The sequence below is a fragment of the Saimiri boliviensis genome, chromosome 2 (genome assembly GCF_048565385.1).
Source record: "Saimiri boliviensis isolate mSaiBol1 chromosome 2, mSaiBol1.pri, whole genome shotgun sequence".
Lineage (NCBI taxonomy): Eukaryota > Metazoa > Chordata > Mammalia > Primates > Cebidae > Saimiri > Saimiri boliviensis.
In genome coordinates this window covers 15,342,543-15,360,997 of record NC_133450.1, presented here as the reverse complement: position 1 = coordinate 15,360,997, position 18,455 = coordinate 15,342,543, and the positions used below count along the sequence as shown (strand labels likewise).

The 18,455-nt window shown below is 37.8% G+C and overlaps 1 protein-coding gene across 9 annotated transcripts in view; it reads right to left on the bottom strand.

Annotated features, from left to right (window-relative positions):
- EML5 (EMAP like 5) overlaps positions 1-18,455 on the bottom strand; it is a 189,317-nt gene that overhangs the window by 15,421 nt on the left and 155,441 nt on the right. For 6 of the 9 annotated variants that reach the window (XM_039468793.2, XM_074392842.1, XM_074392844.1 and 3 more), the window contains exons 28-31: positions 13,921-13,999; positions 12,380-12,509; positions 11,128-11,226; positions 6,762-6,782 (exon numbers count right to left, since the gene is read on the bottom strand). In XM_039468793.2, coding sequence (XP_039324727.1) covers positions 6,762-6,782; positions 11,128-11,226; positions 12,380-12,509; positions 13,921-13,999 — 329 coding nt within the window. Of the gene's footprint in view, positions 1-6,761; positions 6,783-11,127; positions 11,227-12,379; positions 12,510-13,920; positions 14,000-17,395; positions 17,405-18,455 lie in introns of all 9 variants that reach the window. The other 3 variants (XM_039468792.2, XM_074392847.1, XM_039468795.2) reach the window with 3 other exon arrangements.

The following is an 18,455-nucleotide window of genomic DNA, read 5'->3' as shown; positions in this document are numbered from 1 at the left end:
ATATGGAGAATTATACAAATATTACACAATAAACATTAAACACCAAGTATATATTCAGTACTGATGTTACCTGAAAGAGAAATGAAAAGTAGACACAAATTGAGAAAGGCAGTAGATAGGAAACCACCCGAATAGATCTCAAAAGAAATTTTCAACCAGACAGACAGACATCTGGTAAAAGCTAATTTCACTTCACTTTATAAGACATTTATTTAAAAAATAGGATTTCATGAGAAACATAAAACTGCTAATCTTTAAAAAAAATGTGTTTAGTATTAATTAATCTTGTGTAGCTTGTATTTGCTGTTTAAAAAGTTATCCCAGTTTTCCATATTTTCTAAATTAAAAAAAAAGCTTTATTATTATTTTTTAAATGAACTGTACCCTATAAAAATGGATAGGTCAATTAAGCAGTTAATTCAATCTCAGAACATAAGTACTTTTAATGAAGCAATAAAAATACTGAAGTGTATTTGTTTCAAATTACAAATGTTATAAATGTTTTAAAGAGAAACATTAAATAAGACAAGCTGCCTTAAATCATTTAATGCAGAAATAAATGCTGGTCCCTAAAGAAAATATTCTGATAAATTTAGATTAGATTTTATACCATCTGCTATTTGTAGTACACAATGATAAGTTAAATCTGACAGTTCTTCAAAGCAGTTATATTAAACCAGAGACTTAAATTTGAGTATCATTAAGTAGAAACTGTTCAAAGATTTATGCAACTGTAAAATATCAAAACTACATGGAAATATACATAGAAGTTTATCATATAATAGGTTATGTTTGTAAAATGTATGACAATAATGTAAGTATTGGACTAAAATTAAAATATTCTTCATTCATTAAAAGTCAGTACCCCCAAGGCACAGGTAAACTTAACCTCAATAGAATGTTAGGTGGCTTAAATTTAAAATGTAAATATATACTAATAGATCACTCTATAACTTTTGTCAGTGACAAATATTTTTATATTTACAAAAAGCACCTCTGGGCAATTCACATGTTGTATTTACCAAATCGTGATAAGGTAGACAATAGATTTTCAAGAAATATCACTATTTTCTGCCTCCAAATCTTTTTTTTTTTTTTTTTGAGATGGAGTTTCACTGTTTCGCCCAGGCTGGAGTGCACTGGCTTGATCTCAGCTCACTGCAACCTCCACCTTCCGGTTTCAAGCAACTCTCCTGCCTCAACCTCCCAAGTAGCTGAAATTACAGGCACCCACCCCTATGCCCAGCTAATTTTTGTATCTGTAGTAGAGAGAGGGTTTTGCCATGTTGGCCAGGCTGGTGTTGAATGTCTGACCTTGTGATCCACCTGCCTTGGCCTCCCAAAATGCTGGGATGACAGGTATGAGCCACCATACCTGACCTTGCTACCAAATTTAATGAACCACTAGTTTCAAAGTTTTGTTTATCTAAAATTTAAACAGCAAGTAATCTTAAATTACTGAGCTTGTCATATTTTTATAAGAAATTAAAGGAGACAGCAAAAAGCTGAAAGCAGAATTTATGTTTTAAAACCTATAGGTATGTGAGGTAATGGAATTGCCACATACTTAAGAGTATTCTAAACTTACATCAGTAACAGTATTTAACATTAATGCAAATTTTCAGGACCTTTCGAAGTTACTAAAGAAAGATACAACTATGTTCATTAGGTATATTATATTTTCTCCTATCATCTGGAAATGGTCATTCCTGATGCTTGAGTAACACAGATACAACTCTTATTCCTCCTGTTCCAGGAGGACATGAGGTATTAAGTACCTATCATGGCAGGCATGTTACTGGGGACATGTCATATTTTCTAATGCCTACCTTCTAGGTAGGTATGTTTTTTCCTGAATTCAGGCTCAGAGGGGATAACTGAATTGCCCTAACATAACTCAGAGCTGGGAGAGGCAGCACAGATATGCTGTTCTCAGTATTCAGGTTCCATTCTTGCTCTTTCCCCCTATCTAGTTCCCTCCAGAAAATCAATCCCACTAACTTTTCACTACCATTTTTGACTCTTTGTTTCCTATATAGAGATGCTATAAGTGTCTAAATTGTGAATTGGGTCTTACAAGAATCAAAGTTTTGAAGGATATTCTTTATCCCCTAGTTTGCCTCTGATGCAGTATAATAAAAACTGTATTTTAAAAGAAAATTTTAACATGGGCCATTAGGTATGCCAGTTGTATTTTGCCCTTTAGTCTCTGTAGTGAGTAACTTCTTACTGCATATTTAGCATCCATTACATCTTTTCTTCCTACCAAGGCTCCAATTTTATTCAGGAATCTACTCCCTCCTAGAGTGTAAGTGATTCACTTACAAACCACATGCTCAACTAATAAGTCTGAGCTCACTGTGATAATACTGCCTCCATTCCCAACCCGGACCTGAGTGATTAGTTTAATAACCCAGATTTAAACCAATCAGCACATGGTATTCTCCTAATATCTTAGTATGAGGTTTGCTTTGTGTCCTAGAATGACTCAGTCAGGCTAAAAGGAAGGATTTTTAGGTCACCATTGTGAAAAGGATTTTTTTCCTACTTTCCCACTGGATAACAGCAAGGAAGCATGTAACTCCAACTGCTACTGCAGCCATTTTCATGTCCACAAATGCAACCAGCCTTATGGGTGAAGCCAACACTGTGGATAGCAGAGCAGAAGAGCTGGAAAGTTCCTCGGTTTTGGATGATACCATGAAGCTCCTGAAGCAGCACACTCAGGAGACTACCCTCCTTCTTTATTCTTGTGTGCTAATGCATTTTCTTCTCTGCTGTAAGATGCACAGACACCCCCTAAAGTTATTTGTGGGCAACTGCCTGTCACTACAAATAGTAACCAAGACCAGAGGGTGAGCTTTCTCTGCTTAATTGCCTTAAGGATCAAAAATATCAAATTCTAAGGTCTTAAGAGGGCTGAAATTATTTTGTCAGAGACAAAAGATATTCCCTTAGTGTCCACTGAAAACACAACTGATGTGTTCAATGATAATTATACCATAGCTTTCTTCTTTTTGAGACAAGTCCATCCAGGCTGGAGTGCCATGGTGGAATCAAGACTCACTGCAGCCTTGAACTCCTGGGCTCAACTGATCCACCTACCTCAGCCTCCTGAGTAGCTGGATCGACAGGCACATGCTACCACACCGGTTAAGTTTTGTATTTTTTTTTTTTTTTTTTTGTAGAAACGAGGTTTCCCATGTTGCCCAGGTTGGTCTTGAACTCCTAAGTTCAAGCAGTCTGCCCACTTCAGCCTCCCAAAGTGCTAGGACTGCCGGGTGTGGTGACTCATGCCTATAATCCCAGCATTTTGGGAGGCTAAGGTGGGTATATAACCTGAGGTTAGGAGTTTGAGACCAGCCTAGCCAACATGGTGAAACCCCATCTCTACTAAAAATACAAAGAATTAGTGGGTCATGGTGGTGGGCACCTATAATCCCAGCTACTCAGGAGGCTGAGGCAGGAGAACTGTTTGAACCTGGGAGGTGGAAGTTGCAGTGAGCTGAGACTGCGCCGCTGCAATCTGGCCTGGGCAACTAGAGTGAAACTCCATCTAAAAGAAAAAAAAAAAAGACAAACCAAAGTGCTATGATTATGGGTGTCAGCCACTGCACTTAGCTCTTATCTTTTCTAATGTATTTATTCTCCCACATTCCAAAGTGACAATTTAAAAACTTTATCCTAGGCCGGGCGCGGTGGCTCAAGCCTGTAATCCCAGCACTTTGGGAGGCCAAGGCGGGTGGATCACGAAGTCAAGAGATTGAGACCATCCTGATCAACATGGTGAAACCCCGTCTCTACTAAAAATACAAAAACTTAGCTGGGCATGGTGGCACGTGCCTGTAGTCCCAGCTACTCAGGAGGCTGAGGCAGGAGAATTGCCTGAACCCAGGAGGCGGAGGTTGCGGTGAGCCGAGATCGCGCCATTGCACTCCAGCCTGGGTAACAAGAGCGAAACTCCGTCTCAAAAAAAAAAAAAAACTTTATCCTTGTCCCAATCCAATACCTATTCACGACCACCTCATTCTCAGTTGATGATAACAGGGAAAAATGGAAGTCATTGGACAGGACTTCCTTATTTTCCCATCCCCAAATCTACCAGTCTTCTTATATTTGTACAAGAAAGAATGTTGAATAAATTTCACTCCTTATATCTGTGGATAATTTCTTCCTGCCAAACTGATTTCTCTCAGAGTATTGCCCATCTCATTTAGCTCACTGATAAAGCAAAAAATTAACAACTGGCCTTGATTCCTCACTGTTATACCCCCATATCCAATTAATCAGAAAGGATGAATGGCTTTCCTTCCAGAATACATCCCATATTTGTCCAGTTCTCTCCACATTCACTCCTGCCACCCTGATTAATGGTTTTTTACTTGGACTACAATAACAGCCTCCTAATTTTCCAATTTGCTCTCTTCCCCCTCTACATTCTCTATAATAGTTTAGTGAGAGTGGTTTTCTCAAAGTATATATTAGATCACATCACTCCCTTGTTTAAAATTCTCCAGTGACAGACTCTGCACTTAGCATGAATCCAAACTCTTCTCCCTGAGCTACAATATCCTGCAATGAGCTGAGCACTATCCCTCTCTACATTCATCTCAGAGGCCTTCCTCCAGTCACACTGACCTTCCAGTTTCTTGATCCAGCCTCAGGGCTTGTGCAGGAAAGATTTAATACAAGCAGGCCCAAGGTTACTGTCATCAGAAGGGCCTGCATGCTGGGCTAGTGTTCTCCATGTTGACAAAGCTCTTTTATCCACCCGGGGTGCTGAACACTTGCTTTCTTCAGGGAACTTGATATTTTGGTAATTGAGGCTGGTCTTTATGCCTATGTAACCAGCCCCCAATAAAAACTCTGGACTCAGACTTCAGTAGGCTTGCCTAGGCAGAAGCACCTCATGTGTGTTGCTGGATTTGACTGCTGGAGGAAGCAGCAGAGTTCTGTGTAACCCTTGGCACGAGGGTGTTAGTGAGACATAGAAACCCTGTGACTAGATGCTCCATATTCCACCTCATGTGTCTTTTCCCTTTGCTGTTCACTGTATAAACTATAGTGTTAAGGACCTCTGAGTCCTGTGATTTCTCCTAGTGAACTGCTCAATGTGTGGGAGAAAACAAATACTTTGTTTTATTGCCATCATCTATTGTTTTCATCACATTTATTGCCATCTCATCTCAAATCATCACTGTTTTTTAGTTTTTGTTTTTTTTTTTTCTTGTAGATACAGGGTCTTACTGTTGCCCAGGCTGGACTTCAACTCCTGGCCTCAAGCAGTCCTCCTGTCTCGGCCTCCCAAAGTGCTAGAATTACTGGTGTGAACTACCATACCCAGCCTGTCATTTCATTTGATTACAATATTATCCATGCTTCACTGTGCCTTAAAAGTGAGATATTCAAAGACTATTTTTGTTTTTTCAACCCTTGTTTTGACATGATAGAGATTTATTGGTTAAAAACCAAAGTAAAATAACAAGAGATAACAGAAAGTGCTCAAAATCTGTGAATTATAATTGTGTTACTGGAACTTGGAGGGTACCAAAAAGCAGTGCAAACAAATGAGTGTCATCTTTAGCCTCTGTAGCTGCTACTCACCTCTGCCGCTGTAGCACAAAAGCTGCCACAGAACATATGTAACTTAATAAGCATGGGCAAGTCAAATAAAACTTTTACTTAAAGTGCTTACAACAGTGCTGGACACATGAAATAGGTCAAAATATGTTCTTTTTACCATTATTACTATCTTTAAAATTTCTTAAAAATTTTTTTTAGAGACAGGGTCTATGTTGCTCAGGCTGGTCTTGAACTCCTGGGCTCAAGTGATCCTCAGACCTTGGCTTCCCAAAGTGCTAGGATTACAGGTGTGAGCCACCATGCTTCTCCCAAAAAACCATTACTATTACCACAGATTGAGTTCAGAATCATGACATTAAAATAATCTATTCTCAATTTTTTTTTTTTTTTTTGAGATGGTGTTTTGCTCTTGTTACCCAGGCTGGAGTGCAATGGTGTGATCTCGGCTCACCACAACCTCTGCCTCCTGGGTTCAAGCAATTCTCCTGCCTCAGCCTCCCTAGTAGCTGGGACTACAGGCGTGCGCCACCATGCCCAGCTAATTTTTGTATTTTTAGTAGAGACGGGGTTTCACCATGTTGACCAGGATGGTCTCGATCTCTTGACCTTGTGATCCACCCGCCTCGGCCTCCCAAAGTGCTGGGATTATAGGCGTGAGCCACGGCGCCCAGCCTATTCTCAATTTTAAAAAATAATCCATAAGTTTTTTATAGAGTAACAAGATACTTGATGATATGGTTTGGATTTATGTTCCTGCCCAAATTGCATGTTGAATTGTAACAGTGTTGGAGGAGGGGTCTGGGGGGAGGTGATTGGATCACAGGGGCAGATTTCCCCCTTGCTGTTCTTGTGAAAGTGAGTTCTCCTGAGATCAGCTTGTTTAAATGTGTGGTACCTCCCCTTTCTCTCTCTTCCTCCTGCTTCAGCCATGTAGGACATACCTGATTCCCCTTTGCCTTCCACCATCACTGTAAATTTCCTGAGGCCTCCCCAGCCATGTTTCCTGTACAGCCTGTGGAGCCATGAGCCAATTAAATATCTTTTCTTTGTAAATTACCCAGTTTCAGGTAGTTCTTTATAGCAATGGAAGAACCGACTCATATACTTGAACTTAAGTTCAATTTGCACCATCATTACCAAACAATATAAATAAAGCAGAAGTAGTTCGTTTTACTTACCTGACATGTCTGCTGAATCACCTATAATGGAAAATAATTATCTATAAATAACATAAATATTAACAGTAAAACCTATAAAAACCCAAATATCAAAAGATATTAATTATAAATAAACTATTATATACAATATTGGCTTTATTACATTTGATTGAGTAAACTGAGAAAAGGCACTCATTCCAATTATATATACATATTAACATTTTGTGTATGATCTTTCAATCTTCCTTTGGATAAAACTTTGGTTTCTTTGCATTTAATGAGTTATATAAACTTAATTATAACAACTTTTAGAATTATATTGGTATGATTTAAATTGATATTACCCTCATTTTGGTTAAGAAAAATGTACTGCTAATAATAGACTCTCTGGAGTTTTAATGCATCTCTATCTCCAGGGAAGAATTAGATCTAAGCCTTCTGAGCTGGGAGACATGATAAAAAAGGTTACTGTATAACTCAAGAAAGGAAAAAAGTCTTCCTTTCAACTGAAGATTTTCCATATGAGTACAAGTTTGCCAAGAAAGAAAATGTGAAAGCCTATGCTCATTATATTTGTGGTAGAAATACCTAATAACCAAACTTTTCAAAGTAGCAGTCTTCAGAGCAAGAAAGAAAGTAAAAACTTAGAAATCCACTGAAGACAGGTGATTGTTTTTTGTTTTGGTAAAGCTTTATATCCATACGAAATAATGATTTCAAAAACATTGATAACATAGGACAACAGTGTCTTGACCTGGAACATGAGGAAAAACAGAATAAAGTACTGCTGAGCAGACCACATAGGAAATACCATTTTTAGTTATGAATATGCTCTATTAACAATCAAATGGTGAGAGGGATTGGAACTATGCCACCTGAAGACTGGTTGAAAGACTGAGAGTGTTTGGTTTGGAGAGACCAGGTTTGTCTCTGAATATTAACATGGTCTGGGACAGAAGTACAAATGAAGGCTTAAACATCATTTGCCAAAATATTTTAAAGCTATCCATCGAGATAAAACTTATCAAATGAAATACATTCTAGCCTCCTACCTTGATGAGTACACTCCTGCAATGACCTAGAAGGCAGATGCAATTCAGAACTCCCTGGAGTTGGTGTAACATGAGACCTGTCCCACTCTCTTCCATCCCACACCACAAAGAACCATGGCAGCTCATGTGTGGTTCTATGAACTGGATATCTGTCTTCCACCCAAATTCATATACTGAAACCCTAATCTCCAGTGTGATGGTGTTAGGAGGTAGGGAGGTTATGAGGATACAGCCCTCACAGTGAGATTAGTGTTCTTATAAGAAGAGACAGGAGAAAGATAATCTTTTTCCACCATGTGAGGATATAATGAGAAGACAGCCATCTGCAAACCACAGAGAAAGCCCTCACCACAACCTGACCATGGTGGCACCCTGATTTTGGACTTCCAACCTCCAGAACTGAAAAATAACATTTCTGTTGTTTAGGCTACAAACTCTGTAATATCTGTCATGGCAGCTCAATTTTTTTTTTAAGATGTGGTTATCCCAGCTAGTACATTAAAACTCCATCCACCCCTATACAATGAACAGCTTGGCCACCCTTCAAGAGTATGCACATTAGTTATACAGTTTGTCACTGGGAGGACAGATGCAGAGAAAAGGCTCATGCAGGCCCATTAGTAGGTTCAGGACCATCTGGTAGAGAATTCCATAAACCCAAAGCGTGGTCCAGTGGAGAAGTAGGTTCCCCCAGGAAAAGCAATCCCTTGCTCTCATGTACAACTTGTTCCAGAGAATATAGCTGGAGGGTGTCCAAAGGAGACCTTTTAAAAGAGAAGAAATAGGCCAGGTGTGGTGGCTTATGCCTGTAATCCCAGCACTTTGAGGCCAAGGCAGGAGGACCACAAGATCAGAAGATTGAGACCATCCTGACCAAAACTGTGAAGCCCCATCTCCACTAAAAATATAAAAATTAGCCAGGCATGGTGGTGTGAGCCTGTAGTTGCAGCTACTCAGGAGGCTGAGACAGGAGCATTGCTTGAACCTGGGAGGAGGAGGCTGCAGCGAGCCAAGATCACACCACTGCACTCCAGCCTGGGCGACAGAGAGAGACTCTGTCTCAAAATAAACAAACAAATAAATAAAAATAAATAAGAGAAGAACTAGGTAAGACTCAGGGAGAACATGCTAGCTATCTCCAAAACTGGAAGACAATGTCATGGGAATGTGATTAGATGTTCTAGGCACCACAAGAATGAGGGTCAAAGATTAGTAATCACAGACAGGTTTTTGTTCTATATGAAGAATCATTTTATAACTAAGCTTTCCAGGAAAACATTTAACTACTTCATTAGGCATTAAGTGGCAGCGGGGTTCAAGCACCTTATAACAGGGAGGATAAAATGATATACTTGGCCCTAAAATTCCAAGATTCTAGCCAAGAAAAAGAAAAGTTTCAATATAACTGGCTAAAACAGTACAAAATCAAACATTTCAGTTCCTCTATGATCTATATGATTTTTAACAAAAGGAACAATAAACACTGTAAATGTTGTTTTATGCTTTGTGGGTATTAAACAAGCCTGACAGCAAAGTAACTAACAAAACAATTCTCTTTACATGTGTGTGGGGGGGAGAGAGAGAGAGAGAGAGAGAGAGAGACAGAGAGAGAGAGAGAGAGAGAGAGAGAGAGAGAGAGAGAGAGAGACAAAGACAGAAAAAAAAAATCCTTCCTCATTCTTTAGTCTTCCCTTGAGTCTATCTTAATTAGTCTCCAGTAATTTTTTTTAAACTATTTTCTGGAAGGGTACAAATGCTGCAAGGAATGGAGTTACATATATAATCTAAAATTTACCTCTGTACTGCCCAGAGTTTTACTTGGAAAGAAAGAGGAGGGATACCATTAACCATTTCATATTTCCTACAGTGCTGTCTTTCAAAATAAAGGGAAAGAAGGGGAGAAAATGGCCAAATTCCTAAAAGATTAATTTGTGACCATGGTATTTCTTAACTAAGAGAGAAAACCACAGCACTAAAATGATAAATACAGTTGCCTAACAGAAGGAAAGCAAAGAAAAGAAAAGGAGAAGCCGAAGTGGGAAATGAAAGAACCATACCTTCTAGAATTCTATTTGCAGAATATAAATTCCATTAATATAGGGATTTTGCCTTTTTTAAGTTGCCTGTATCCCCAGCACCTAAAATAATACCTTGCACATGGCAGGTGTTCAGTAAATTTGTTGAATAAATGAATTTACTCAATAAAAATTAACTAAACAGTAACTATGTACCAAGAGGCATTCAGCTAGGTACTTGGGTAACATGTCTCTTCATTCCTCAAGGAGATGGGCCTTGTTCCTTGTGCAGAGTGAAAATAAGCCTCCACTTTCAAAAAACTTAGCACGATGAGGCTAAGTTTTTAAAAAACAGAGGCTAGACCTTCATAATTATATGCAAAGATTAGAATATTTTCTGTATAATGGGTAATATTCGATTTACTTTTCAAAGTAGAAAACTGTACAGAAAGAAAAAAATACTAGAGTCTATGTGGCATAGCTTCAGAACCAGACAACCCAGGCAACAAATTCCTGACTATCAATTTAGTACTTGCATGAAAAGTAAAAGTATTAAAAGTATAAATTACCTTAGTCAAGAAGAAAAGACAACTGGAAAGCTAGCTTAGCAATCGAGGCCCAATGAAATCCAACAAACTCAATGATTTCAATAAATTTTACAAACTTATTGAAGTTTATGAAACTTCTGCCATACTCATATTTAGTAATCACAAGTTGGCAGATATGTCCTAAATAGATCTGCTACCCTCTCATCAGTTTGAATGTAGAGTTATGGCCTTTAAGTTTTTCACAGAGGTAAAATAACATGGGTATATTTCAAAACAGCTGGTGAATTAGATCAACGACAAAGAAAAGAAAAAGGCAGAAGGGATTTACCAACAAAAAACAGACTTGGGTCCTCTCTTCTTTCTAGCCTAAACCCCTGCTAAAGCAGTGTTCTACCCGACCTAGTCTAGTTATTTCTTAGCTGCCCTTATTTACTACTTCCTCTTCCAACTCTTCTTTTTTGCTTTATATGCTACTGAATATGAATATATGCTGACCAGAAATTCCTGCTAAAGGACGAAATCCAACCATTTCAACTACCATACAAGTTTACTTTAAATTCTGGATTGTAAAGTCCAACTCAGATAACCAGAGTGAGTGACAGAAAGGTACCTGGAAGCAAATAATATGCTATTATTGGGTAGTGCTTTACGTATACATAGATTTTGAACAATCAATAAACATATTACATTTTGATTTTTTTCCTTGGATATTGAATTTCTTTGAACAAAACAAATGCTTCAAATTGTTTCTTTTTAAAATACAGAAACATACCTACTTGGCCAGTTGCCACTATGTTGATAAATTTGGGGTGCTGATTTACAGTGAGGCACAGAATGTCATCATTATGTTCCTGATAAAAACTCTGAGAACCTACAAAAAAAAAAATTTGAGAATTAAGTTTGAAAACTTTAAGATGTAACAGCCAAACGCACTTACCCAGAACAATAAACTACCCTTTATCTTATTTGCTTATTTAAAATATTATGTTTGAGCGCTTACTATGTATACAGCATCATAAGGATAGAAAATTGATTCAGAATTCTTTAATGGTACAGACCAGTAAAAGGGATAAACAATACAGTACAAGGCTGAATGTTCGAAGTGTCACAAGAGAGTTGGGATCAAAATGCTATGGGAATTCAAAGCAGAAAAGATTAATCTCATCAAGGGAATATGGTACTCCTGGACCGACCCAGACAGGTTTTACAAATGTAAAAGTTAGTGGGGAAGGGCATTCTAGGCAGAGGAACACTTTAAGCAAAGGCATAAAGGCAGGAAAGTGTTGTGTATGCATATAAATGGCTCATTTGGCTGAAGTGTAGGCCCATGAAGAAGAAAGATGAGTAACATGGCTGGAAAGGCAGCTTGGGACTAGAGTTAGGGAGGATTTTGAGTGCCAGCCCATGATCCTTCTGTTTTGGTTTCTCAAAGAAGATTCACCAGGGTCACACAGAAACCAGTAGTAATTTTCCATTTAATAATTTGGGCCATATTGAGTCATATTTTATATTTGTTCTGAAGTCAGTGGGGGAGGAACTGAAATCTGTTTTTGTTTATTTTTGAGACAGTCTCACTCTGTTGCCCAGGGTGGAGTGCAGTGGCGCGATCTTGGCTCATCGCAACCTCCACTTCCCCAGTTCAAGTGATTCTCATGCCTCACCCTCCCAAGTGGCTTGGATTACAGGTGTGTGCCATCATGCCTAGCTAATTTTTTGTATTTTTAGTAGATATGGGGTTCTGCTGTGTTGGCCAGGTTGGTTTCAAACTCCTGGCCTCAAGTGATCTGCCCATCTCAGCCTCCCAAAATGCTGGGATTACAGGCATGAGCCACCTTGTCCAGAAGGAACTGAAGTTTTTTGATCAAAGAAGTGTAATGTGATTCATCTGGTAGTATCGACAGTGAAGAGACCTTGTAAGACTGCGACAGCAGTTCATGCAGAAGGGAATAAAAGATTTGTGCAAGTAAAATGAAGAGGTGGAAAATAAGTTCAGAGCAGTTAGCTGGAGAATCAGGGTTTCGTACCTGTAGCAACATTGTGCAGAATTCCAATGGATGCAGTGTGATAAATTATATCATCTCCATCATTTAAGTAGTGAACATTATTCCTACAGTCTCTGCCTCGATAACCAAAAACAAGCTCCAACACAAGGTCCTATAATGATGATAATAATAAAAACATTGTATTCTTTATCATGTCTAAATGTTCACCATTGTTTCCTGTATACATAATGCTAGTGTCTGGAGACAAAACAGAGTATGCATTTTTGATATTTTAAAAACTTCATATACACAATTAAGCTAGTCATACTTCTTTATATAACCTGTTTTGGGCGGCTTAAACATATATTCTATACTGTTCTACATAAAGTTATAAAAAGGAAAATGGAATCACAAGGTAGTTTGATTCCCAGAACTTTAGTTCTTAAGATTTCACAAACATTGAGGTGCAGTTGACCCTCCATATTCAAGAATTCAACTAATTTCAGAGAGAAAATATTTGGGGGAAAAATAAAAAATAATGTATTTAAAAAACATTATAACATTTTTATATAGAAACTATAAATATTTATACAGCATTTACATTGTATTAGGTATTATAAGTAATCTACAGATGGTTTAGAATATACAGGAGGATATGCATAGGTTATATGCAAATGACTATGCCGTTTTATATAAGGCACTTGAGCACCTGTGGATTTTTGCATCCCCAGGGGGAATCTATCCCCAAATCTGTTTTTTTTTCTTTTGTGCTCAAAAGAAAAAAAATTTTATGCTCACTGTTAATCAAAACATCTGATATACCTACATGATTCAGGATAAATTATGTCCAAGTCACATACTTTGAAGAATCCAAACAGTACATTCATCACTGGTGGGCAAAAACTAAGTATACTGTCTCTGACAATTCATGCTAAAGTTCTGGCAGATAATTCTGCAACTGAAAAGTACATTTCATTGACCTTGTAGAACTAGGTTGGGGAAGGAGCTGCAGCAATCAGCATTGCACAGCTTTACACCTTGTTTATGTTTGATTTAGCAGAGTTTGCTTGTTTGCTGCTGACACTGGTATTATGAAATGCTTGGAGAATCTTTCTTCTTCCTCAATTATTACGGAAGGTTACTTTGGTTGAAAGCAGAGACAGAAGGAGAAATAGTCTTTATGAACCCTATACAGTGAATATATCACATAGGGTCAACATTTCTGATTTGGTAAAAGTATGTAATCTTTATTTTACAAATTGAAGCCACTAAGTATTAGATACTGCCAAGGTGTCTGTGCTTCTATAAGCAAAAGATCATTCACACATATTTAGCTTTAGGAGTTCTCTGAGATACAGTTCAATTAGGGCATTATTCACAGAAAAGTAAAAGGAAGACTAATTTAAAAATTTAAGAGAAACAGAGAATATCAATCCAAAACTCAGATTTAGGTAAGAATTAAGTCAAACAAAAAGAGTACTTAATAGACTAATTTTCATGAAAACTAATGATAAGACTTGGGTGTTTTATAAAAAGGAACTCTGGATACCTTTCAGTGACACTGGAGAATGAGTTTTCCTTACCTCTATAGGTCTCTTTTTCTTGCCTACATTATTTGTCTGGAGTTTCTCTGGCTGTGGTGGGGCCCTGCTCACCGGAGGCCTGCAACAGAGAAGGGGGAAGGAGGAAAGGCATGCAGCACTCAGTGCCTTCACTGACTCTCTCACACCATCCCTCCCAGAGAAGTGTCTGTCACACCTTCCCAAAGATGACCTCATTCTGTGGTCCACTAGACTGCCTTCTACATCTTGAGAGATTCTAAAGTGGGAAGGTAGAAAGAAAATATTAGAACTTCTATTCATCTTATTTTATGCTATTTTGAAATGGAGTCTTGCTCTGTTGCCCATGCTGGAGTGCAATGGCATGATCTTGGCTCAATGCAACCTCCACTTCCTGGGTTCAAGCGATTCTCTTGCCTCAGCCTCCTGAGTAGTTGGGATTACAGGTGTACGCCACCACATCCAGCTAATTTTTGTATCTTTTTTAGTAGAGGTTTCGCCATGTTGGCCAGGCCGGTCTTGAACTCCTGACCTCAGGTGATCCACCCACCTCAGCCTCCCAAAGTGCTGAGATTACAGGATTAGGAGTGAGCCACTGCACCCAGCCTCTTCTCTTTTTTGTTTTTTGTTTTTTGTTTTTTTATAGACCAAGTTTCACTCTGTCACCCAGGCTGGAGTGTAGTGGCACGATCTCAGCTCACTGCAACCTCCACATCCCGGGTTCAAGCAATTCTTGTGCCTCAGCCTCCCCAGTAGCTGGAACTACAGGCATGTACCACCAAGCCTTGCTAATTCTTGTAGTTTTAATAGAGAAGGAGTTTCACCATGTTGGCCAAGCTGGTCTGGAACTCCTAGCCTCAAGAGATCCACCTGCCTCAGCCTCCCAAAGTTCTGGGATTACAGGTGTGAGCCACCACACCCAGTCTTACTTTAAATTTCTTTAGTGTACATGTCATAATGTAAATAACATAAGAGCACAAGAGTAGATTGTTTATAGACAAATGTGAAAATGTTAATTTAATATACTCAAATATTTCTTGATGGGTGCATTATTGACAAATCCTGGATTACTGCTCTCAAGTATCTAACAGAGTATCTTCACAAGGCAGGTATTCAATACATCCTTCTTGAAAGTGAATTTTCATAATATTTCTTTTTCTTCTTCTTCTTTTTTGAGATGGAGTTTCGCTCTTGTTGCCCAGGCTGGAGTGCAATAGCACTATCTCAGCTCACTGCAACCCCTACCTCCTGGGTTCAAGCGATTCTCCTTGAGCAGGCATGTGCCACCATGCCCAGCTAATTTTGTATTTTCAGTAGAGGCAGGATTTCTCCATGTTGCTCAGGCTGGTCTCGAACTCCCGACCTCAGGTGATTCGCCTGCCTTGGCCTCTCAAAGTGCTGGGATTACAGGCATGAACCACCACACCCGGCCAATTTTCATAATAGTTCTATGAATGTTCCGTACTGTTAGCAACATAAATCACATCTGTGTTCAAATTTGTACTAATCTGTTTCTCCATGTCCTTTATCTTCTCTACCTGCTGAAGTCCCTAGTACTGGTTAATGGCATTGCCATCAGATGGTTACTCAAGGAAGACATTTTATAGTCACAAAGCATTGTAAACCACACAACATGCTGTAAAAGGAAATTACTATTATTATTGCTTCCAACTCTTTATCTTCTCTTATTCTATTTACTAAAAATTTATCAACTTTACACAGTAGCTCTCAAATGTCAAATTTAGCCCCTCTGCTCTGTTCGGGATCTATTTATAATGTGCCATGTTGCAACAGGTGTATTGAGTTCACATTTTGAATTATTTAAATGTAGAATTTCTTCTCTAGAACCTTTAATTTTTTTAAAAATGAAATTTAGTTTATTATTTTTACCTCAGCCATTATTCAAAATCTGAACACTGAATTTAAATTAATCATGCACCAACCCCTTTCCAAATTTTAAGTTAATATTCAATTGGTAACATCTAAATCAGGAAATGATACAAAAATTAACTTTCCCATGTAAAAGACTCCAACATTTATGAACAAGTCTCATAAAATTAAAGGCATAAAATATACTTGCATTTTCAAAATGGTTGTCAAGTTATACATCAATAAAAAGTACATGTGTTATGTCTTAAACATTCAATAGGGATTGGTCAGGCGCAGTGGGTCACACCTGTAATCCCAGCACTTTGGGAGGTCAAGGCGGGTGGATCACAAGGTCAGGAGTGAGAGACCAGCCTGGACAATATGGTGAAACGTCATCTCTACTAAAAATACAAAAATTAGCCAAGTGTTGTAGCACGTGCCTTTTAGTCCCAGCCACTCAGGAGGCTGAGGCAGGAGAATCACTTGAACCTGGGAGGCAGAGGTTGCAGTGAGCCGAGACTGCACCACTGCACTCCAGCCTGGGCAACAGAGCAACACTCTGTATCAAAAAAAAAAAAGAGAGAGAGAGAGAAATGAATGGGATGTTAATATGTAATATGAGGCAGCATGTCAAATATATAAGTATGACTGGTGTCATAAAAAGTAAACATGTTTTTCAAGAAGATATGAACCATTTTTCAAGTTATTATAGAAATTTTGGTTTCAAACCTTCTTCATATACTTTTTTGGATGTCCACAAGTAAAAATAAAACATAATTTATCATATTTAACATTCAAAAATATTTTTGCTAGGACCATTTCAAAGAATGAAGTTAATATTCAAAGAATGAAGTTAATATTAACTTCATTAATAAATATTAATAAGAATAATATAAAATTTCAGCTACTTGGGAAGCTGCAGCAGGAGAATTGCTTGAACTTGGGAGGCAGAAGTTGCAGTGAGCCAAGATGGCACCACTGCACTCCAGCCTGAGTAAAAGGGCGAGATTCTGTCTCAAAAAAAAAAAAAAAAACCCCAAAAAACAAAACAAAAAACCTCTTCTTGTGACAGGGAGGTCATTTCTACTTAAAAAGCCATACATATCCAAGATAATAATATTCCCATTTAGTTTTCTTGTTTTAAAACAAGATTCCCAGAATAACAATAACCTTGGCTTTCTTCCCCAAGTCAATTTTGTTGGTGAACCTTATTCTGTGTTATTGTCTGACAGCTTTAAATGTAACCCAAACAATAAACAGGTAATTTTTATCTATATAATCCTATGTAACAATTAAACATATTTTAATTTTTATAAATATCATTTAAGCATTTTAATTTTATAAAGATCATTTATATAAAGTATATCATTGCTTAAAATAAAATTCTACAGCTTAAAAAAATTATACAAGTTGAATGGATAAAGTTTCAGTAAAGCAGTTATTTATACAGTTGAAGTCCAATAATTAAGATGCTGTTCAATTCAGTGATATCAATTCCAAAAGAAAAAGATGTGCAAAACTGTGAAGAGCGGCAAAGAACACCAAGTAACATAGTATCCCATTAATGCTAAATAAAAATATGACAAAAATACAAAATTAGGCTTTGTAAACACAGCAAAGAAGGGATTACCTGGAACCTCTTTTCAGCAGCAGATGAAGAGGGAAAAAGATTAAAACATAAATTTGAATTGAAAACACTAGTAAAATACCTCCTGTAATAAAATATTTTAACAAGTTTAATGCAGACAAACTATGTCACATATATGAAAGGACTGTTGTTTTTAGTTGATTACTGCACATAAGAAAAGGCTTAAGGCTGGGCACAGTGGTTCACGCCTATAATCCAAGCACTTTGGGAGGCAGAGGCAAGAGGATTGCTTGAGCCCAGGCGTTTGAGACCAACCTGGGCAACACTGTGAGACCCCGTCTCTAAAAAAAATAAAAAATTAACCAGGCCTAGTGACATGCACCTATAGTCCCAGCTACTTGGGAGGCTGATATGGGAGAATCACTTGACCTGGAAGGTTAAGGTTGCAGTGAGCTGTGATCACACTACTGCACTCAGCCTAGGCAACAGAATGAGACTCTGTCTCAGGGGGAAAAAAAAAAAGGCTTAAGTTACTCTATCAAGGCTTAAGTTACTCCAATCACAAGAATGGTGACAAAGGAAAAAAATGAGAATTTAATATATTTTATGTTGTGAACTTTAAAGCTTGCCATTATTATTCTGCAATGTAATCTGAATTTTAAACAAAACATTTTTTTTCTTTTTTTCATTGCCAAGAGTCATATTAAACAAAACATTTAAGATTATCTTTAAGAATGGGCACTGGCACTAAAATGTTAATTTAAAAAGCTGGTTGCACTGGAGATATTTTAAAGGAAATTGTCTAAAGAGCCTAAGTTCCACCTCTATTCTGATCTAAGAGGGTTCCCCAGTCAGTGAATCCAAGCAGGCAGAATTAGTCACTTGGGACTATGCTGAATTTAGGATTTTGCTAGTAAAAGAAGTAATCTTTGAGAAGTTTTTTTTCTCTCTCTCTTAATAGAATAATGATCAAAACAAAATTGGAAACAATCACAAAAGTCACTTCATCCATTCTCCCACTGAAACCAGGAACCTTCTTTACATGTCCAGGACATCCTTGTTTACCATTGATGACACCTGGTCATCTAAACTCTATAAACAC